Genomic DNA, 17,017 nt, shown 5'->3' on the forward strand with positions numbered 1-17,017 from the left:
TACAATGTCCTGTTTCTTGGTATTGTACGTTACAGCCTGCCTATATTAACCAATACGTGTACAACTTACCTACAGGCATTTCAGGACATACAAAGCCCAGGGTTTTCGGACATGTCTAGGTCTTCCGCGTTGCGCCTCAACTGTGGCCACAATTTGCACTGCAAGGGATCACCCCATCAACCAACATAATAGTGGAGATACCGAGGGCACACATTATGATGATGATGGTTGGTGTTTAATGGCGCAAGGCCAACGAGGGCAAAGAGCGCCAGAGAAGAAGTTATTTAATGGGTGAAGAGAAGTGATTACTACAATAAGGTAGGTATAAAAACCTGTAAACCGGACATAATAAAATCAATTAAAGGTAATGGTGATGGCTAGTGTATAGGGCCAGATTTGATTATACATGAGAGGAAATGAGCTTCAAAAACTTGACGTCTGACAAATACATAAAAACGCGTTTCCCAGAAAGCATGGCATCCTCACTCAGAAACAATGATGGGCGTAGCGGAATGTGCTATCTTTAGAGTTCTCTGAAGTCTTTTTGTCGTGTTGTGTCGAGTGCCTTGCATTGAATGGGTACGTGAACTACGAATAGGGCCTCCCCGTACCTGCTACACACAGGTCTTTAAGATCCTGTGTGCAGATATGAGTGTGTGACATCTGTGTGCCCTATCCGTAGCCTAGCAAGTGCAACTTCTATGTATCTGCTGCGTGGGTCGATGGTGTATGTTCCCAAGAATGGCTTTTTACGTGTAACATGTCTATTTTCACCCCAGTGCGTTTGCCACGTTTTACGAAACTGTTGTCAGATGTGTGGCTTTATGTCAGTGTAGGGTAATGTTGTTATGTCTACAGTATTCAAGAGTGCAGCAGCAGCAGCCATTTGATCTTCGGGTTCGTTCCCGGCTATCCCACATTGGCCAGGAACCCAGCATAATGTTATCTCCAGACTTAGCCCTCATTCCCACAGCCGTCACCTTCCCCGTCACGGCACCGTCACGTCAGCAAAAAGCGACGTTGACGGAACGAAGAAGTGTTCAGACTGGATCTACACGGGAGCTTTCCGTCAGAGTACAGGGTTGTCTGCGTAGTGATCAGTTGTGGCTGGAAATGCGCGTGGTTAATGTAAAAAGTAATAAAAAAGGCCGAGACATGTATAATTCAAGGTGAACAGATTGCTAAAATAAAAAAAAAAATAAATAACAATCTTGTTCAATGCTGAAATATTTCCTTATTTTTGTATTCGTTACGACATGCCGCGTTCAGGCGTACTCAGCGTTGGTGGTTGGCAACCTATGCAAATTGCGCGTCTGAACACGGGCCGTGTCCGCCATGTACAGGAGCGATGGCACGTCATAACAACCATGCTACGTCTTTTGCTTTTTTCTAAGCACGCTTCTGCTGATGTTCGTGTTGAGGGAGCGCAAGCGTTTGCGTAAAAGGAAGGCTCGGTCGACGAGCGTGTGGATGCGAGAGATGTGCCGCTATCGAAAGTCCGGCCACTCGGCCACTCTAATCCCAATGCTGAGATGGTCTGACCCGGAATACTTTTTTGAGTAAGTATTGTGTTTCGAGGGTATAATACTGAAATATTATACCTGTTGCAGCTACATGAGGATGAGGGCTGCAACCTTCGACAACCTGTTGTCGTTGGTAGGGCACGCAATACAGAAACGAAACACAAACTGGAGGGAGAGTATCGCGGTGACTACGCGGCTGGAAATCACGCTCAGGTAAGCTGAAATGTTCGTGCGCGCACGTGGAAGCGAACCTAGGCTGAAACAAAATAGCAGCAGACAACGGATAGTGGTGGTGCGGCCCAGCCGCGAGAACGGAAACCTACGTCGATATAAAGAATGCGTGTTCGAGACCTCTTTCACTGCTGCCATGCGAGTCGGCCCACGTCGTTTACTGGAGAACAGATCCTTGCATTAGCCCATGTGTGGTTCGTCCCATTTCGCTTATCAGGAAATGACGGTTAGTTACGCGCGACACTGTGGTTGCTTCATAGCAAAAGTTCTCACGGTACCAAAAAAGGTCTGGGAAGGGTGATTTTTAAAAATGACATTTCACAGTGACCATATTTCACCATACTTCCAGCCTTGTTTAAAAGGAATTGCGCAACAGCGATGAATTGATAAAATGATCGACCTCAGGCAATTGTTTTAATTCGCAGTGTTGAATGACGTCAAAATTAACGCGACAAAATATATGTATTCAGATTCACAGCCGTTCTGCCGTCAACCTGAAGTAATGGGAAGTGTGACTGTGCGCCTTAATCAAAGGAAGCATAATATGCTTGCCTTATACATGAGCTAATATTGTGTGTATCTTCTTCATTTGCTGCATTGCACGTTTTTTTTGTTTGCAGATTCCTTGCTAGCGGTGACAGCCAGCGCAGCCTGTCGTATGCGTTTCAAGTTGGGAGGTCGACTGTGAGCAAAATAATATCCGAGACATCACTGCCGATCTGCAACATCCTGAAAGGTGATTACGTGAAATGCCCACGCACAGAATGTGCATGGAAATCTGTTGGAAGAGGTTTTCTTCAACGATGGAATGTACCAAACTGCATCGGTAAATAATACCGAAAAATGCTCGCCTCTTTTTGTATACACTAAAAAAAATGCATGAAGTTTTTTTAACATCAGCTTTTTACAGTACTTCAGCCATTAAGGCTGTGAATACTAACAGAATGACAGTACTTCAGCCATTAAGGTTGTGAATACTAACAGAATGTTTTTTTTTCAGGGAGCATAGGCGGGAAACATGTGGCAATCGAGGCTTCCAGCAACTCTGGTTCCGAAAATTTCAATTACAAAGGGAGGTTCAGCAAAATCCTTCTAGCCATGTGCGATTCCGCCTAGAAGTTTCTTTATGCAGACATTGGTTGGTGTGGAGGCGAGAGCGACGGAGGGATTTTCGGCCGGAGTGCACTCCATCATGCCCTGGAATCGAACCGGCTTGGAGTACCTTGGCCTCCCGCCTTCCTGGGATTGACGTTGCACCTTACGTCATCCTTGGGGACGAGGCGTTTCCCTTAAAGCCTCACCTCATGCGTCCGTATCCGGGACGAGCCCTAATAGGCGACCAGGAACGGGTTTACAATTATAGGTTGTCCCGTGGGAGGCGGGTAATAGAAAATGCTTTTGGCATTTTGACAAGCCGGTGGCGGATACTGAGGCGGCGGTTTAAGGCAACAGATGAGAATGTGAATAGATATGTCCTTGCAGCAGTAGCTCTGCACAACTTTTTAGTGACACTTGATGAGGAAAAAGGGAGTTATTGTCCTCCACGATTTGTAGACAGTGAAGCGTGGAACGGAGATGTCATAGATGGGGAATGGCGGAAAGAGGGGGAAGCTGTTCCCGTGTTTTCGGAGGCAACACACCTGGGGTCAAACAGGCCAATTCGCATTGCTGAAATTGTTCGCAATCGTCTAAAGGAATATTTTATGGGTCCTCGGCAGGTTTACTGGCAAATTGATTACATCCACCGAAGCAAGCCGAGGTCCAGCAGATAGTGACAGTATATAACAGTTATATACTGTTCACACTAGCAACACCCCTGAAACGGTTCCTCCACATTCCAAATGAACATACAAGAAATTGTGGCTACACAAGAACTATCTGTAAACAGAACATCTACCGAAGTAGAGGAAATATTGAAAAAGTAAGGAATCAGTAGGGGAACAAGCAGCTGCAATGCAACATCTACACAAACACACGAGACAGCCAAACACAGAAGCGAATCCCGGGACTTGGAAGTGCAAAAGGCAGTGTACTGATTTTACATTAGCAATGTTTCGTACATTTTCATACTGCATGGGAAGGCTGGAAACAAGGTGTGCAGGAACATTTGCGCAGCGAAGTTATGCATGCATGTCCGGGTATTAGAAACCGTCAAGGCAAGGTCAAGCAACTAAACAAGTAAAGCAGAAAAAAATGTTTCGTACCAAGACAAAACTGCAATACCGCAAAAACCAGACATCTCGAAAAAAAATGCTACCTGCACTGAAACTGCCTAGAAACACCAATTAAGCCACACAAACTGCTCAGTGACGCATTGTGCCTGCGATGCTGTTGCAGTTGTGACACTTCTACAGTAAAAGCTCGTTTTCATTAAAACTCGAGGAGGGACATGACAGTGGGCGAATTAGAGCGGAGTTGCATTTACCAGGCAGGCGCTAGAATGAATGGACTACGCGAAGGCACAACACAGACGCCACCTGTGTACTCGTTATCGGGAATTAGGCGTTACTACACGTTTGTGGCAAGTGATTGCGTAATTAAGCTGCATGGAGTTCAGTGACCTGCTCTGGCGGCGCGGCTTGCGCTGCGGAAGCAGCGTGCGCGCTGTTTTGCTTTTCCAGTAAATTTGTTTTCTTTTGGGTTTGCACTACATTGCAGTCACTGTGGGCCGACTCTTTTGCGAGGAGCGATGAAAAACCAGGGGATCCCAGTTCAAATTAACCGTTCGAGATACCGACTCATTACATTTATAGCGCGTTTTTCCCCACTGAACTATACAGGGCTGTGCCGGGACCAGGGCGTCAAATCGTATTAACTGTACTTTCGAATTTCCCAGCTCCAATTAACGAGCTTTTACTTTAACTATTGTACGGTGTGCATGGTTCCTTGCTTCCGTAGGTTTTCAGCCCTCCTGAACTTCGTTGAGCACAGCGTGGCAGCACCTCCGCATTAACAGGTCTTGTTTTTGAGCTGGCAGGGTCTTAGGTGATGCAGCCATGAAATCGAAAAAAGGCTGCACCTGTCCCGGGGCTGCTGTTCTTGGTTGGACAACGAGTTCATCGCCTCGATGTATGCCTCCCGCACTGCCTCCATTTCGTCAGGTACCCTTGGACCTTTTCCTACGGGTATTGTAATGAGACATTAACGCCATCCGCTCGTAAGGACACTCTCTCAAGAACATGTCCAAATAGCGCGGCATTTACTTTTTCTTCTTAGGCGGCCCATTGGCGCACTGCTGTGTTGTGGCCTCTGCCGTCGCTTCGACTGGACAAGGTTCGACCAACACTTCTTCCAGCGCGCATTGCTCCATGCTGTGAAAAGGAAAGCCTATACATTTCGTACCTGTAGCAGTACAGCAATCAATATTGAACAGCAAAAATAGTTCGACTTCAAACGAAACACTACGTCGTCTTGCACATTTATTCCATGTTTTTTTTCCTTTTCTGTAGTGTTAGCCAAGCAGTTCTCAGCTACTTTTCACATACCTTCCAAAAGTGCCGTCGTGGTACTCCAAGTCCGTGTTCCTTGGAAAAATTTAACACCATCGCTTTTATTACAATATCATAAATTACATAAACAGCAAAGAAGCAATGTAAACAATATAGACTGGCCATATGTAATAGCGCCGTATGGTTCTAATGAATCACGCACACAGCGCGTGAAAGCCTGTTCTGCGTATCAATTGTGCATAGACGTGGACAAGTATGCATTTACCGCGCTAACCATGTTTGACTGATCTGCTTATTCACTGTACCAGTAAGCCGGAGTAAACAAACTATATTTATTTTCACCCTAACTACACTACTTGGACAGGTACACAAATGAGTACCATTGCTGAAACAAGGAGGCGTCTCATATAGGTATACCCATCGAGGGATTTACACTCTCGCTACTGAAAACAAACGTTCTACACCCGTGGCAGCTGTGCCAGCTCTATTTTGTTGCGACGCTATGTGTATAGCTAATTTTGTCAAGTGTGTTTTTTCTTTGTTATTTTTATGAGTGCTAGTAGGAATGCTGCTGATACACGCTAACACAATGCGGCAGCTGTTGGCAAAAACAACACATAGAATTTTGCATTACCAGTAGGAACAGCCAGCCACCCCTTCAAATAAAGCCAGAGGCTCGGTCCTGTAAAGTGAAGTAAATGAAGAGCACCGTAAATGGAGGAACATGTACCACACGCAGTCTCAGACCTTGTAAATTCACTTTGTTTCAGCATGCAAATGAATCTCTCTGTATTGATGTAAGAATGTTACTTGCGTGTGGTCAGGCTCCACATACTCGACACCCAAATTGGAAACGACACTGTTGGGCACAAGAAAGGTATTACGCATTAGTATTTACACCATCGCACATTGTGCACCGTCATACAATTTTTCGCCATGCCATATCCCAGCGAAAAACGGCAGCAAAACGACGCGAACTATCATCTTAAAACACTTGACACTCAAGATTCCATTATGCTGCTGAGCCCATGCGCGTGTACTCGATCCCGGCCGCGATGACTGCTTTTCAAATGGAGGCGAAAACGCCCGTGCGTTGCCCTTTAGGCGGCCGTTAAAGGTATCCTGGTAGCTGTAGAATACTGAATCTTTTAAGGCTGGAAAGATGGTAATGACTAAATAGTTGCCCGCACTGAGCTGTCTGAAATGCTTTGATAACATGCACCAATCACTTACGTTCCCGTGCGCTCCTTGGCCATCAGGCCATCCATGATTTTAAAGTAGCGCCAGGTAATTTTGGGGACCTCTTCTCTCCCCCTGCCCGATGTTTGTGCGGCTTCCTGCGTATTTGTTAGCCGCCGCCACCTGTCCTTTATGTTGCCGAATTTCTTGCCTGCATCCTCCCCTGGAAACAACATTTGCTGTAATGCATGGTCCAACGCAGCCACGCGCGTATCGCTCACCTGTTAATCCCAATTCTGCGCCGAACAAATGCCACCTGTTCTCTTTCATTTCCGTGTCCTTGAAGTCCGGTTGCCGGTTGTCGTACAAAAATCGGTGCGGCCTCACCAATTCAACAAGCGCCTCGGCGTTAAACTTGGCCATGTTTCCTCCGCTGCAGACGGCGAAACTTATTTTCGCGGTCAATGTGGCTCTCCTCCGCGGCAGACGACGAAACTGATTTTCGCGGTCAAAGTGCATGGATTCGACTGGCTGCCTGAATATCTTAGATTTTTACTTAACAACCCGCCTGCTCACTTTCCGCTAAATTCAGCCATAAAAATGTAAGTTTTCTGATTGGCTATTTTACCGCGGGGCGCGGTCCCGTCGCGTTGACGTGACGGAAACGTAGAGCTCGGCCTCCCGTCACCGTCATACCGTTTTCGGCGAGAAATCGGTCGAAAAACGGCGCCCATGACGGAAGACGGCGACGTGACGGTGACGTGACGGAGAAAAAAACGGCTGTGGGAATGAGGGCTTCGGTGTGTGCCGAGATAAGGGCCCTAAACACAAGATTGATTACATAATCTTTTACCGTTTTCTAGACAAACGTGCACGTACAACGATAAGAGGATCTGTAAACACTCTGGACTTTCATTTCGTACAATGTGATGTAAAACAAGTAAAATGCCGTGTGCTTCAGCCGTAAAAATGCTGTTGTGGGAGTTCATTCTTTTACAGACATTGAAGTTCGGTCCGTGCGCAGCACAAGACACAGGCGTAGCTGTATTTGATGCATCGCGGTAATACTCTGCGCACTGGTGCTTCTCCCGCAGGAAGAGGAAACGCTGCATAAGAGCTACTCTTGGTGCACCCTTTTTGTTGAATTGCAAAAATTACAGGCACAACGCGCAGACCGGAGCTGTCACGGCGCAATAAAATCAAAGATGGCTGTCTTGCGGATGTCTGAAAATGACAGTCCTAACTCTGAAGCTTCTCCACTCACTCTGAGAGGGAAAGGCATGGAAATAGATGGACGGTTTAAAATCATTCGCTCTAAGGATGCATCACGAGTGGTCAAATTAGAAGGATGGTGTGTCAAAGACAGGATTTTGGAGGCATACTAGCCAGTGTATATCCTCTGATGATATAGGGACCATTTGTAACACTCTACTTAGAGGCTTTCAACAGGGCTAGTGTGAAAGGCGCAACAGGCAAGACGAAACCCCAATGCAGCACCGGGTCAAGCATTTTAGTGCCGTTTTCGCCGCCCACCCATACAGGACACTGCCATATTCCAAGCGATAGTATAAAGGCAGCACCACTGAGTATAAAGGCGCCGGAGGAGCTGCTTGTCAGCATCGCAGGATTGGTATGACAGGACTTTAAGAATGTTCATTGTTTTAGGCATTTCTGTGTTAACTGCTTCAAGTGGGGGATAAATATGAGTTTACTGTCGTAGATTAAGCCCAAAATCATCCCTTTCCCCTCTGATAGGGATTGCTACATCATTAATAGCGATATCAGGGTCCGCATAAATTCCGCCGTACCGGTAGAACACAACACCAGTAATTTTTACGGGGTTCAGTTTAAAACCGTTTGTATCCGCCCAGCCAGCAAGTTTGTTCACCCCAACCTGGATTCGGCGTTCACAAATTGAGAAGTTACAAGACTTTAAAGATATTTGGACGTCATCTACATATAAAGAACAGGAAATTTGTGGCAATGCCTTCCGGAGCAAGTTCATCTTAACAATAAATAGTGTACAGCTCAACACAACGCCTTGAGGGGCGCCATTTTCCTGCACCTATACATTCAAAAGAGCACTGCCAACCCTCGCTCGAAAGGTTCTTTCCGACATGTAGCTAGCGAGGGTGTTCAGGATGTTGCGGGAGACACCAAGCGACTTGTGGTCACTCAAGATTCCGTACTGCCACGCTGTGTCATAGGCCTTGGTTATATCGAAGCCTATTATGCAAAACTGGTAAGTGGATGAAGGCATCTTTTACATAGGATTCCAACGGAGCCAGTTGATCGTTGGTGGATCTCCCTGCCCTGAAGCTAGCCTGGCAGCTCTGGAGAAGACCATTGTACTCTAAGTAAATGAGTATCCTATTGATAATCTTCTCGAGCAGGTTACACAGGCAGCTTGTCAGGGCAATGGTGCGATAACTTGCTGGAGAGGAACGTCCTTCCCCTCCTTCAGAAAGGCCACTACGATGGCCTCCCTCCAAGACCCTGGAAGGCGCCCCGAAAGAAATATTTTGTTGTAGAGGTGAAGGAGTGTTTAAAGTGTGTCTGCGTGTAAGTGTTGTATCATAGTGTATGTAATGTCTGCGCCTGGAGCTGAAGGTTTACAAATACTGAGTGCGACCTTCAGCTCATGAAGTGAGAAGAGGGTGTCACAAGATGAAGTCGACTTATTACTATCTCGCAAGGACTTCTCACAGGATATTTTGAGTGTTTATGAAAGTTTTGGTGTATTGTGCTGAACTGGACACATGTTGGAACTGTTGTGCGAGGGTGTTAGCCTGGCCTCCCACTGTGTCCCATGTTGCACTAACCAGGTGCAGGCTGTGTGTTTGTTCTCCTTTGAGTTTTCGTATACGTGAACAGACTTTGCGAGGGTCGGTGTATGAGGTAATTGATGTGAGGAAGGTCGGCCAACTGTCCCTTTTTGCCTCACGGCGCTCGCGTTTCGTAAGCACTTTGGCGCCTTTGAAAGATACAAGGTTGTTGGGTGTGGGGTACCGACGAAGGACACCACCCGCCTTGTTCTGGGCCTCTTGTGCTCGCCTGCAGTCCTCGTTCCACCAGGGCCTCCTTGGGTTGCGCGTGAAAGCGGAGGTCTGCGATTGGACTTTCTGGCAGCATCGAGGATGTTGGCCGTGAGGATTTGGGCAGCTTCGTCTACATGTAACTGTGCTATGGTTGTGTGCTGTAGTTTACATGTATCTGTAAATTTACTCCGATTTGCTTTTGATTCATTAAACGTGTTATGGGAAGATGGACTGCACGGGCCTTTACCTATATATGTTAGTGAAGTAGGGAAGTGGTCACTACCATATGGGTTCGTGCCCACGCCCCTCAAAACAAGAAAAGAGAACTGCGGAACCAATAGTAATTCATGATATGAGTATGTGTTCTGTCCCATGTTATGGTATGTAGGCTGTGTCTTGTTGAAAAGGCATGCTCCAGAGGATGTTAAAAACTTCTTTATCAGGCGACCTCGGACATCGGGGCGAGGTGAGCCCCAAAGAGAATTGTGTGCATTAAGGTCGCCTGTGAGGATGTATGGTCGGGGTAGCTTGTCAACCAGCGGCTCTAAGTCAGAGCTCGAAAGTGAAAGATCAGAAGGAATGTATATGAAGCATACCGTTATCAACCTTTTAAATAATATTGTGCGAATTGCTACAGCCTCAAGCACACTGTCCAAAGAGACAGGGTGGCATGCTAAGGATTTCCGGGTGATTATGGCCACACGGCCATAAGAGTGTGTGCAGCCATGCCTGTCCTTTCTGAATACCATGTAACTATTCATGAAATTGGTGTGATAGTGTTTACACTTGGCTGATTAGCATGCAGTATTTCGTATACATCGTCAAGATTTTTAAGGAGGCCTCTACAGTTTCATTGAATGATGTTTTCTTTTCCCATTATTTACATTTAAGAATAACTGGAGTGTGTGTGTGTGCTCATGTCTTGTCTTTCGGTGCTGTTATTCTGGAATTTGGCTTTTTGAGCCTTTCTGTTGGCTTGGAAGTCGGAGGCCGCTCCTTGCGCTGCGTTGCAGCCGGGAACGGTCCGACATTCATCTCCTCGTCAGATTTCAGAGGTGTGCTCGACGGACAGGGCCCCCTGGATTTAATCCCCTTGTGGGGGCCCTTCGTTTAACCTGCCACCGCCGAGGGCGTCGGGGGGGCAGAGATGGCAGGGGCGGTGCGGTGGCGGGGGGAGCCGATTCGGGGCCCCTGGTGTCCATCCCCTCCGCACGCTCCAACGCACTGGAGTACGGGGAGGCAGGTGGGGGAGCGGCACCGGTCCCGACGGAAGCAGTTGGCACCACAACCGCTGCTGTCTGAGCAAGCGGTGTGGTGACAGGTTGGGCTGCCTGAAGAAACCCAGCAGGGGTTGCCTCAGGCCCGCCCCGGGCGAGCTGCGTCGAGGTAGTTCCCCAGAGGGAAAGAGGCGAACCTCTTTCGCGCCTCTGGAAGGGTGATGTTTTCAGTGACCTTCACATTTGAGATCTCCTTCTCCTGCTTAAACGTCTCTCATTTTCGTCCCTGGCAGTTGGCGCAGGTGGGGGTTTGTGATGGACAATTGTCAGATGGGTGATCATGCTGGGTGCGCTTTGCGCAGGTCAGACGGTCACGGCAGGAGTTGATTCCGTGCCCGAACCCTGCCACTTAAAGCAGCGGCGTGGGTTTGGAATGCAGGGCGGACATTACAATGTACAAAACCTGCATTTATGTACTCTGATAGTGTGGACCGGTCGAAAGTAAGGATAATGTGCTTGGTCGAGACTACGGTGTCATCCGTCCTTAGTTATGCGGCTCACAACTGTCACGCACTGGTTTCTCGTGCCCTCCAGCAGGTAAGCATCTGTCTCATTTATGAGGTCTAGTTCGCAAATGACACCTTGAGAACTGTTCAGGCACCGGTGGGGTGTCACCCTGATTTCAAGATTGGCTATGCGAGTTTGAGCAACCAGGATCGTGGGTTGCTGTTGGTTGTGTACTTGAACCAGGATTTTTCCAGTTTGTTTTTTGGCCTTATATGAGTCACCAATGATTCCCTCCAGAAATTTCGCTATCACGAACACGGACTGTGATGCTAGAGGCTGTTTTCGTTCAGTGGATTCCAACACCAAAAAAACGGAGGTAGTTATCGGGCTTTGGAAAACTGAGGGCTGGGAGTGGCGGAACTGAACCTTCGGTGCGGCCCGTTTTCAGGGACCGATCATGTTTGGGAAAGGGGTTTACGATTTACCATATGACATGTAAAATAAGCAGGGTACGGGGGTATACTTTCTTCGTCAACCTTGCCCTTGTAGCTGGAGAGGTCCTGGAGCTCCCTGCCTGGTAGGTCCCGGAGCTCCCTGCTCCCTCCCTGCCTGGAGCTCCCTGCATCAGCTCCCTGCCTGGTAAACAGGCAGGGAGCCCATCCGCCGGAGCTTGACCAGGGCTCCGACGGGAACCGTTTGTGGTTTCTGCCCTTCACCTTAAAACTTCTAGCGATGGTAGACTGCAGCGTGAGTATGGGGGCTCGGGGTCCGCGGTGTCGCCAATACCATCACTAAGATTACTCAAGATGCCCCGTGTGGGGGAGGGCCCACATTAGGCAACTCACTTGGTTCCCTTACCTCCAACTTGCATGCCGGCATTCAACACGACCACAGGCATCTTTTTGTAAGGTGGCTGCCGAACAACACTGGGAGCTTGCCGTCGAGATATGCTTGCCGATCATGTTTGGGAGGGGGGTTTACGATTTACCATATGGCATGTAAAATAAGCAGGGTACTGGGGTCACGGCCTTCATCCCGTCACGGCCGTCACGGCCTTCATCCCCACGCTGGTGCGTGTTACAGCCGCAACTGCACCTAACCATCCCGGGAGTAAAAAAGAAAGCGGACCTTCCACCTAGTGGTCTTCAACAGGTCTCCCTACTCTTTCTACATGAGGCCTCCAGAGACCAGGTTTATGTTTACACGGATGGATCTGTAACCACGTGCAGTTCTGCCGGTGCTGTTATAATACCACCGTCAAAATTCTGGAGTAGGCGTCGATGCATCGTGGCGGAACGTTTGGTGCCCTTGCACGTTTGTCGTGAAGGAGCGAGCCAGTTGGCGACACTCCTCCGAACGCCGGGCAACGTCGGAGAATTACGAGGCTTCAGACACGTCGGGACTGTAGGGGTGGATCGTGTCAAGCAGGCACGATGGCTAGCGTTCATACACGAGGAAGAAGGGAGAGAAACCTGTGGTGGCTTGCTTGGCAGTGTCGTAGGCGCATGTCACGAATGGAAAAAGCATATCCCAGTTGGAGTGGTCGGATGATACATACATTGCCAGCACATCCCCCAAGGTTCGATTAAAGCATTCAGTTAAGCCATTTTTCTGCGGGTGATATGCAGTAGTAGTGCGGTGGACAATGCGGCAGGATTTTAGTAGCGCTTTGATGACGTCAGATTTCAGACGCGCCCCCTGCCACTGCGAAGCTCCCGAGGGGCGCCGTGACGTAGGATGAACCGGGTGAGTACAAATGTTGCAGCGGCGTCGGCAGTACCGGCACACCGTGCAGCGGTTTTCGCATAACGTGTAAGCTGGTCGACAGCTACGATGACCCACCTATTGCTAGCCTCAGTACGTAAGGATGGACCAAAGCACGGCGTCATAACTTTTTTTTAGGCGGCGGCAAAGCTCTAGGCGGATAACTGAAACGGCGGCTCCAGTGTCGACAAACCTATGAGTGGGGATTCCGTCCATGATAATGTCGATGACGTTGATGCGTGAGAAGGTAGGTCTTGAACAGTTCGACGATGTCGCAGCTCTTGCCTCCGGAACTGCGGCGCCTAGTTTTCCGCTTCAGGAGTCAAGGAGGCAAAGAGGTTGCTGTGGTCCTGACATCTCTATACGCTGGAACTCCGGTCTAGGACCCTACCCAGCACCTACACATATTCTGTGTAGGTGCTGGGTGTACTCAACGCAATGTAGCCGAGTGAAGGCTTTTTTTAATGACCGTGATCCAAGATCGAGCAGGTTCAGAGGCGCGCGCCTGTCGTCTTCGTCGTCGGTGGTTTTAGTTCGGCTGTCACTGTCGATGCTGCTGTCCGGGCTGCTCAGGGTGGCGCACTATCGTTTTCCTTTGACTAATGCCTGCGCCATTCGTCTCCTTTACAATATATATATAGTCTGGAAAAAATAAAACTCACGAAGAGCGCGAAAAGATAGGGTAAGTAAAGCGCTAGACACACGTAAAAAACATTTACGTTTTGACTGGAGGACCAGTCTTCATCGGAGTAATAATAGCAGAACACTGCAGCACGCTTTTAAAGGTGCGTGTGGAGAGAACGGTTTGCTACAATGCGCTCTGCTTAAAGATATACGTAATTAATCACAAAACTTTAGTGCCATTCCACAGTATGAAGGAGGGTTACCTTCGAAGCTGCACGCAGTCCACGGAGTGTACGAAACAAGACGCGTTTGTTTCTGATTTGCTATTGAGCATACTGCTTGCTGAATAAAACAGGGAAGAACCCCAACTTTAGTCTCGCGGACAAAGACGGAGCTGTCTGCTTCGCGGCCGTGTCGTAGGCACCTTACTGTATGTATAACACACCAACCCAATCCGCCTGACCACTGAGAGGACACTGAAAAGGTTGCATTGGCCGTTTGACGTCCACATTTAAACCTCCATACTGCACAACGAATAAGTCATCAGTGAGGGCATGAAACCTATAGCTTTGCGTGTACGCCTATCCCACCTCCCAACCCGTGTATGCCGGCAGCCCGTTCTGTGTACGTGCTTAGAAGTGAACGAAACCGTCGAAAATGTCGCACTGAAAGCCCTTTAAAGGGGCACTGACACAAAATTTTGAAGGCGAGATAACTTCGGGGATAGATTGGTGGGAACACATATACATCATCTGCAAAATATCAGCGGCGAATACAGCCTAGAACATATTTAAAATCAATTTTGAAGTGTGCGAAACGCAACCGAGCAGCCAGCAGAGGACCACGCGCAATTGTAAATAAACAACATCCAAACATGTCACGAGTTTGCGTTTGCCGCTTCCGCACTACCGGCGTTTTTCGCCGGCTCGCCCGGCTCGCCGCTCCAATCGGAGGGCCGGAGGGCGGAGCTTCTGCTCTCGAGAACGAACGACCCGATCGTTGGCGGCGGAGGCGCCGTGATTTCGTCAGCTAATCGGGCAGCTGGCCGCGACCAAAGTTCTACAGCTATTCCAGGCACTCTGTTTCTATTACTGTTTATTACCATTGGATGCGAAAACGCGCCGGAGGCACGAAAAGCTCACTGAGCTAGCCGCACGGTCGCTGTGCAGGCGGCGGCCACGGCCGCGAAGTGGCCCGGGCCGGCGCAGGTAGCTCGAGTGATAGCTTGTTACCGCTGCCCGAAATTGTCCTCAAGTCCCGACCATGGTGGCTTACATGAGAAAGGAGTTAATGATGCGGTGGCGGGTTGCATTAAAAATTGTCATCTGCACCGCTTACGAGAGCGGCACTCGAATATCCGCCGCAGTGCTGAGCCGAACACATCTGTAGGCGGACCTGTAGGCAGACCGGCCGTCTGCTCCCAGCGCGCGTCTTGCCACCCACCGTCTCGAGCGTCGCGCGTCGTTCTTTAGCCGCGGTAGCATTCAACGTTTATAGATATATCTATAAACGTTGGTAGCATTTGCACTCGCAGCGCCTGCGTCACATCCACGGTCGCTTTTTAATCAAGCGCCTCAAGAGATCAGTACGTGGGGGCATTCGCAGAAACTGCCGTCGAAGCGGATTAGACAGTGCTACGGCGGCTCTGCTCTGTGATATCCCTCCGACGGTCACGTGGTCAGCTTTGCAATATCCACAAAATCCATGGTTTTTCGGCACTCGCTGAAACCGAAACTGCGACTGGCCGCATTGAAAATGCCTCTAAATAAACAACCGTCGCACGCTGAAGCAAGTGAGGTTTCTACAGGTTATAAGTAGGTCACTAGCTACTTATCGCAACAAAAAAAACAAGATGCAAAATTTTTGTGTCAGTGCCCCTTTAAGGTGAATGGATTCGCAGCTACCCTATGAGCTGGAACATTAGGTTGCGACAGCGGCGGCAGCGGCTTTCTGTTCTTTTGCCGCCTATTAGCGCCTCTGTTCGTTCCAGCGCTTCTTTAATACCGCTCTTCCTCAGATCCACCGACATGTTTCCGCCTTATACCGACTCTGTCTAGCAGAAAAACACGTGGCTGTCTTACAATCGTTTTACTGGCTCGATAGCGCACCAACCCAGACCAAAACCGGTCGATTACGCAGAACAGCTGACAGGACGCATTGCGCCATAAGACCTCCAATTTTAAATTTCCCACCAGCACAATGTGCATGTAATCGGTAGCGACCTGAATCCCGGCTATGCGTGCACGCCCCCTTCTTTCCACGCCCAACCCGTGCCTGCATAAACTGGCAACGGGTGATGGGCGCGTAGTTGGGCGTGAAATACACCAGCGGAAATGTCGCTCGGAAAGCCTTTCAAGCTGAAGAAGAATTAAGGGCTGTGCCGGCGTTCCAACCGTGCAAGTTGTTCCTCAAGCAAAAGGAATTCACACATACTCGGCGAGGTGGAATTTGAAGCGGCAACGGCAGCGGTGGCTTTCGGTCGCATTCACGTCCAGTCACACTCCTGTGAATTCTATGCTATCATCTGATAACAGTGCTACCGCTGTTGTTAGCCTCTTGCGCTACTTGTGAAAGAGGCATTAGACGCTAGAGGTGCAGCGTTGCGCTGACTTCACGCAGCATGCGCCGCGAGTGTGCACGTGGGAAGTGCTCTGGCATCTTGGCTCTGGCGCTCGTGGCTGGATGAGTTGTGTGTTACTGTCGTCGGCTGCGGTGCCTTGCAAGCAGGGCCGGATGTCTTGTCGGGCGGCATTTGGCTCAGTTGCGTTACGTATCGCCTTAGCTCCCCCGCATCGGTAGTAACCTAATAAAACCACGGTGTTCCTGCTTTCGATATATTGCTCGGGCGTTGAAGGTCTATGATCCACACGTACTGGTTGGTCAAAAGAGCAGGGTGCGGGCGAACTCCATGGTGCCTGTCATAATGGTATTTCTGGCCCTGCTTGAGTTCATTGTCTTTAGCTCGGAGCGCGGCCTTTTTTATGAGATAGGGCTCGATCTGTTTGCCTGTAGTAGGAACTTCATTCCTAAGGCGTCGACCCACGAGTAATTCAGCGGGGCTACAGCCGTTTTGGAACGGGGTTGAGCGGTAGGCGAGGCGCGTTTCATGCGCGTCGTTTGTCTTTTTCATGCACGTCTTGCGGTAACCTTCGCGGCAGCCTCTGCCAGTCTGTTGCTGTTTGGGTACCGTAGGCTCTTAGTTATGTGGAGGAAATTGTACTGGCGAGGAAACCCCGCAAATGCTGACAAGTTCGCGCACGCGAGCTGACGCCCGTTGTAGGAAAAAAAGTTCTCAGGAATTCCATGTCTCACGAACACCGACTTGCAATGTGCGATGACAGCATCAGACGACATGGATTCGAGGCGCGCGTTCTCTGGGAATCGATGTTGCAGACCAGCGGTTGTCACAGTAGAAAAGGTCCATTGCAACCCTCTCCGATGGTCGGCTTGAGAAGCTCTGTTGGCATCATGGGGAGCTTTCTTTT

The 17,017-nt window shown here is 49.1% G+C and overlaps 1 protein-coding gene across 1 annotated transcript in view; it reads left to right on the forward strand.

The window, feature by feature from the left end:
- Positions 1–1,390: 1,390 nt before the first annotated feature.
- The window catches only part of LOC144173804 (uncharacterized), a 50,835-nt gene continuing 35,208 nt past the window's right edge, over positions 1,391–17,017 (forward strand). The window contains exons 1-4 of the mRNA XM_077702094.1: positions 1,391–1,559; positions 1,611–1,736; positions 2,375–2,580; positions 10,550–10,663. Of these exons, the coding sequence (XP_077558220.1) occupies positions 1,408–1,559; positions 1,611–1,736; positions 2,375–2,580; positions 10,550–10,663 (598 nt within the window). The 5' untranslated portion in view covers positions 1,391–1,407. The remainder of the gene's footprint in view (positions 1,560–1,610; positions 1,737–2,374; positions 2,581–10,549; positions 10,664–17,017) is intronic.

Source organism: Haemaphysalis longicornis, unplaced genomic scaffold (genome assembly GCF_048455015.1).
Source record: "Haemaphysalis longicornis isolate Haplotype H1 unplaced genomic scaffold, Haemaphysalis longicornis Haplotype H1 scaffold_1, whole genome shotgun sequence".
In the NCBI taxonomy this organism is placed as follows: Eukaryota; Metazoa; Arthropoda; class Arachnida; order Ixodida; family Ixodidae; genus Haemaphysalis; species Haemaphysalis longicornis.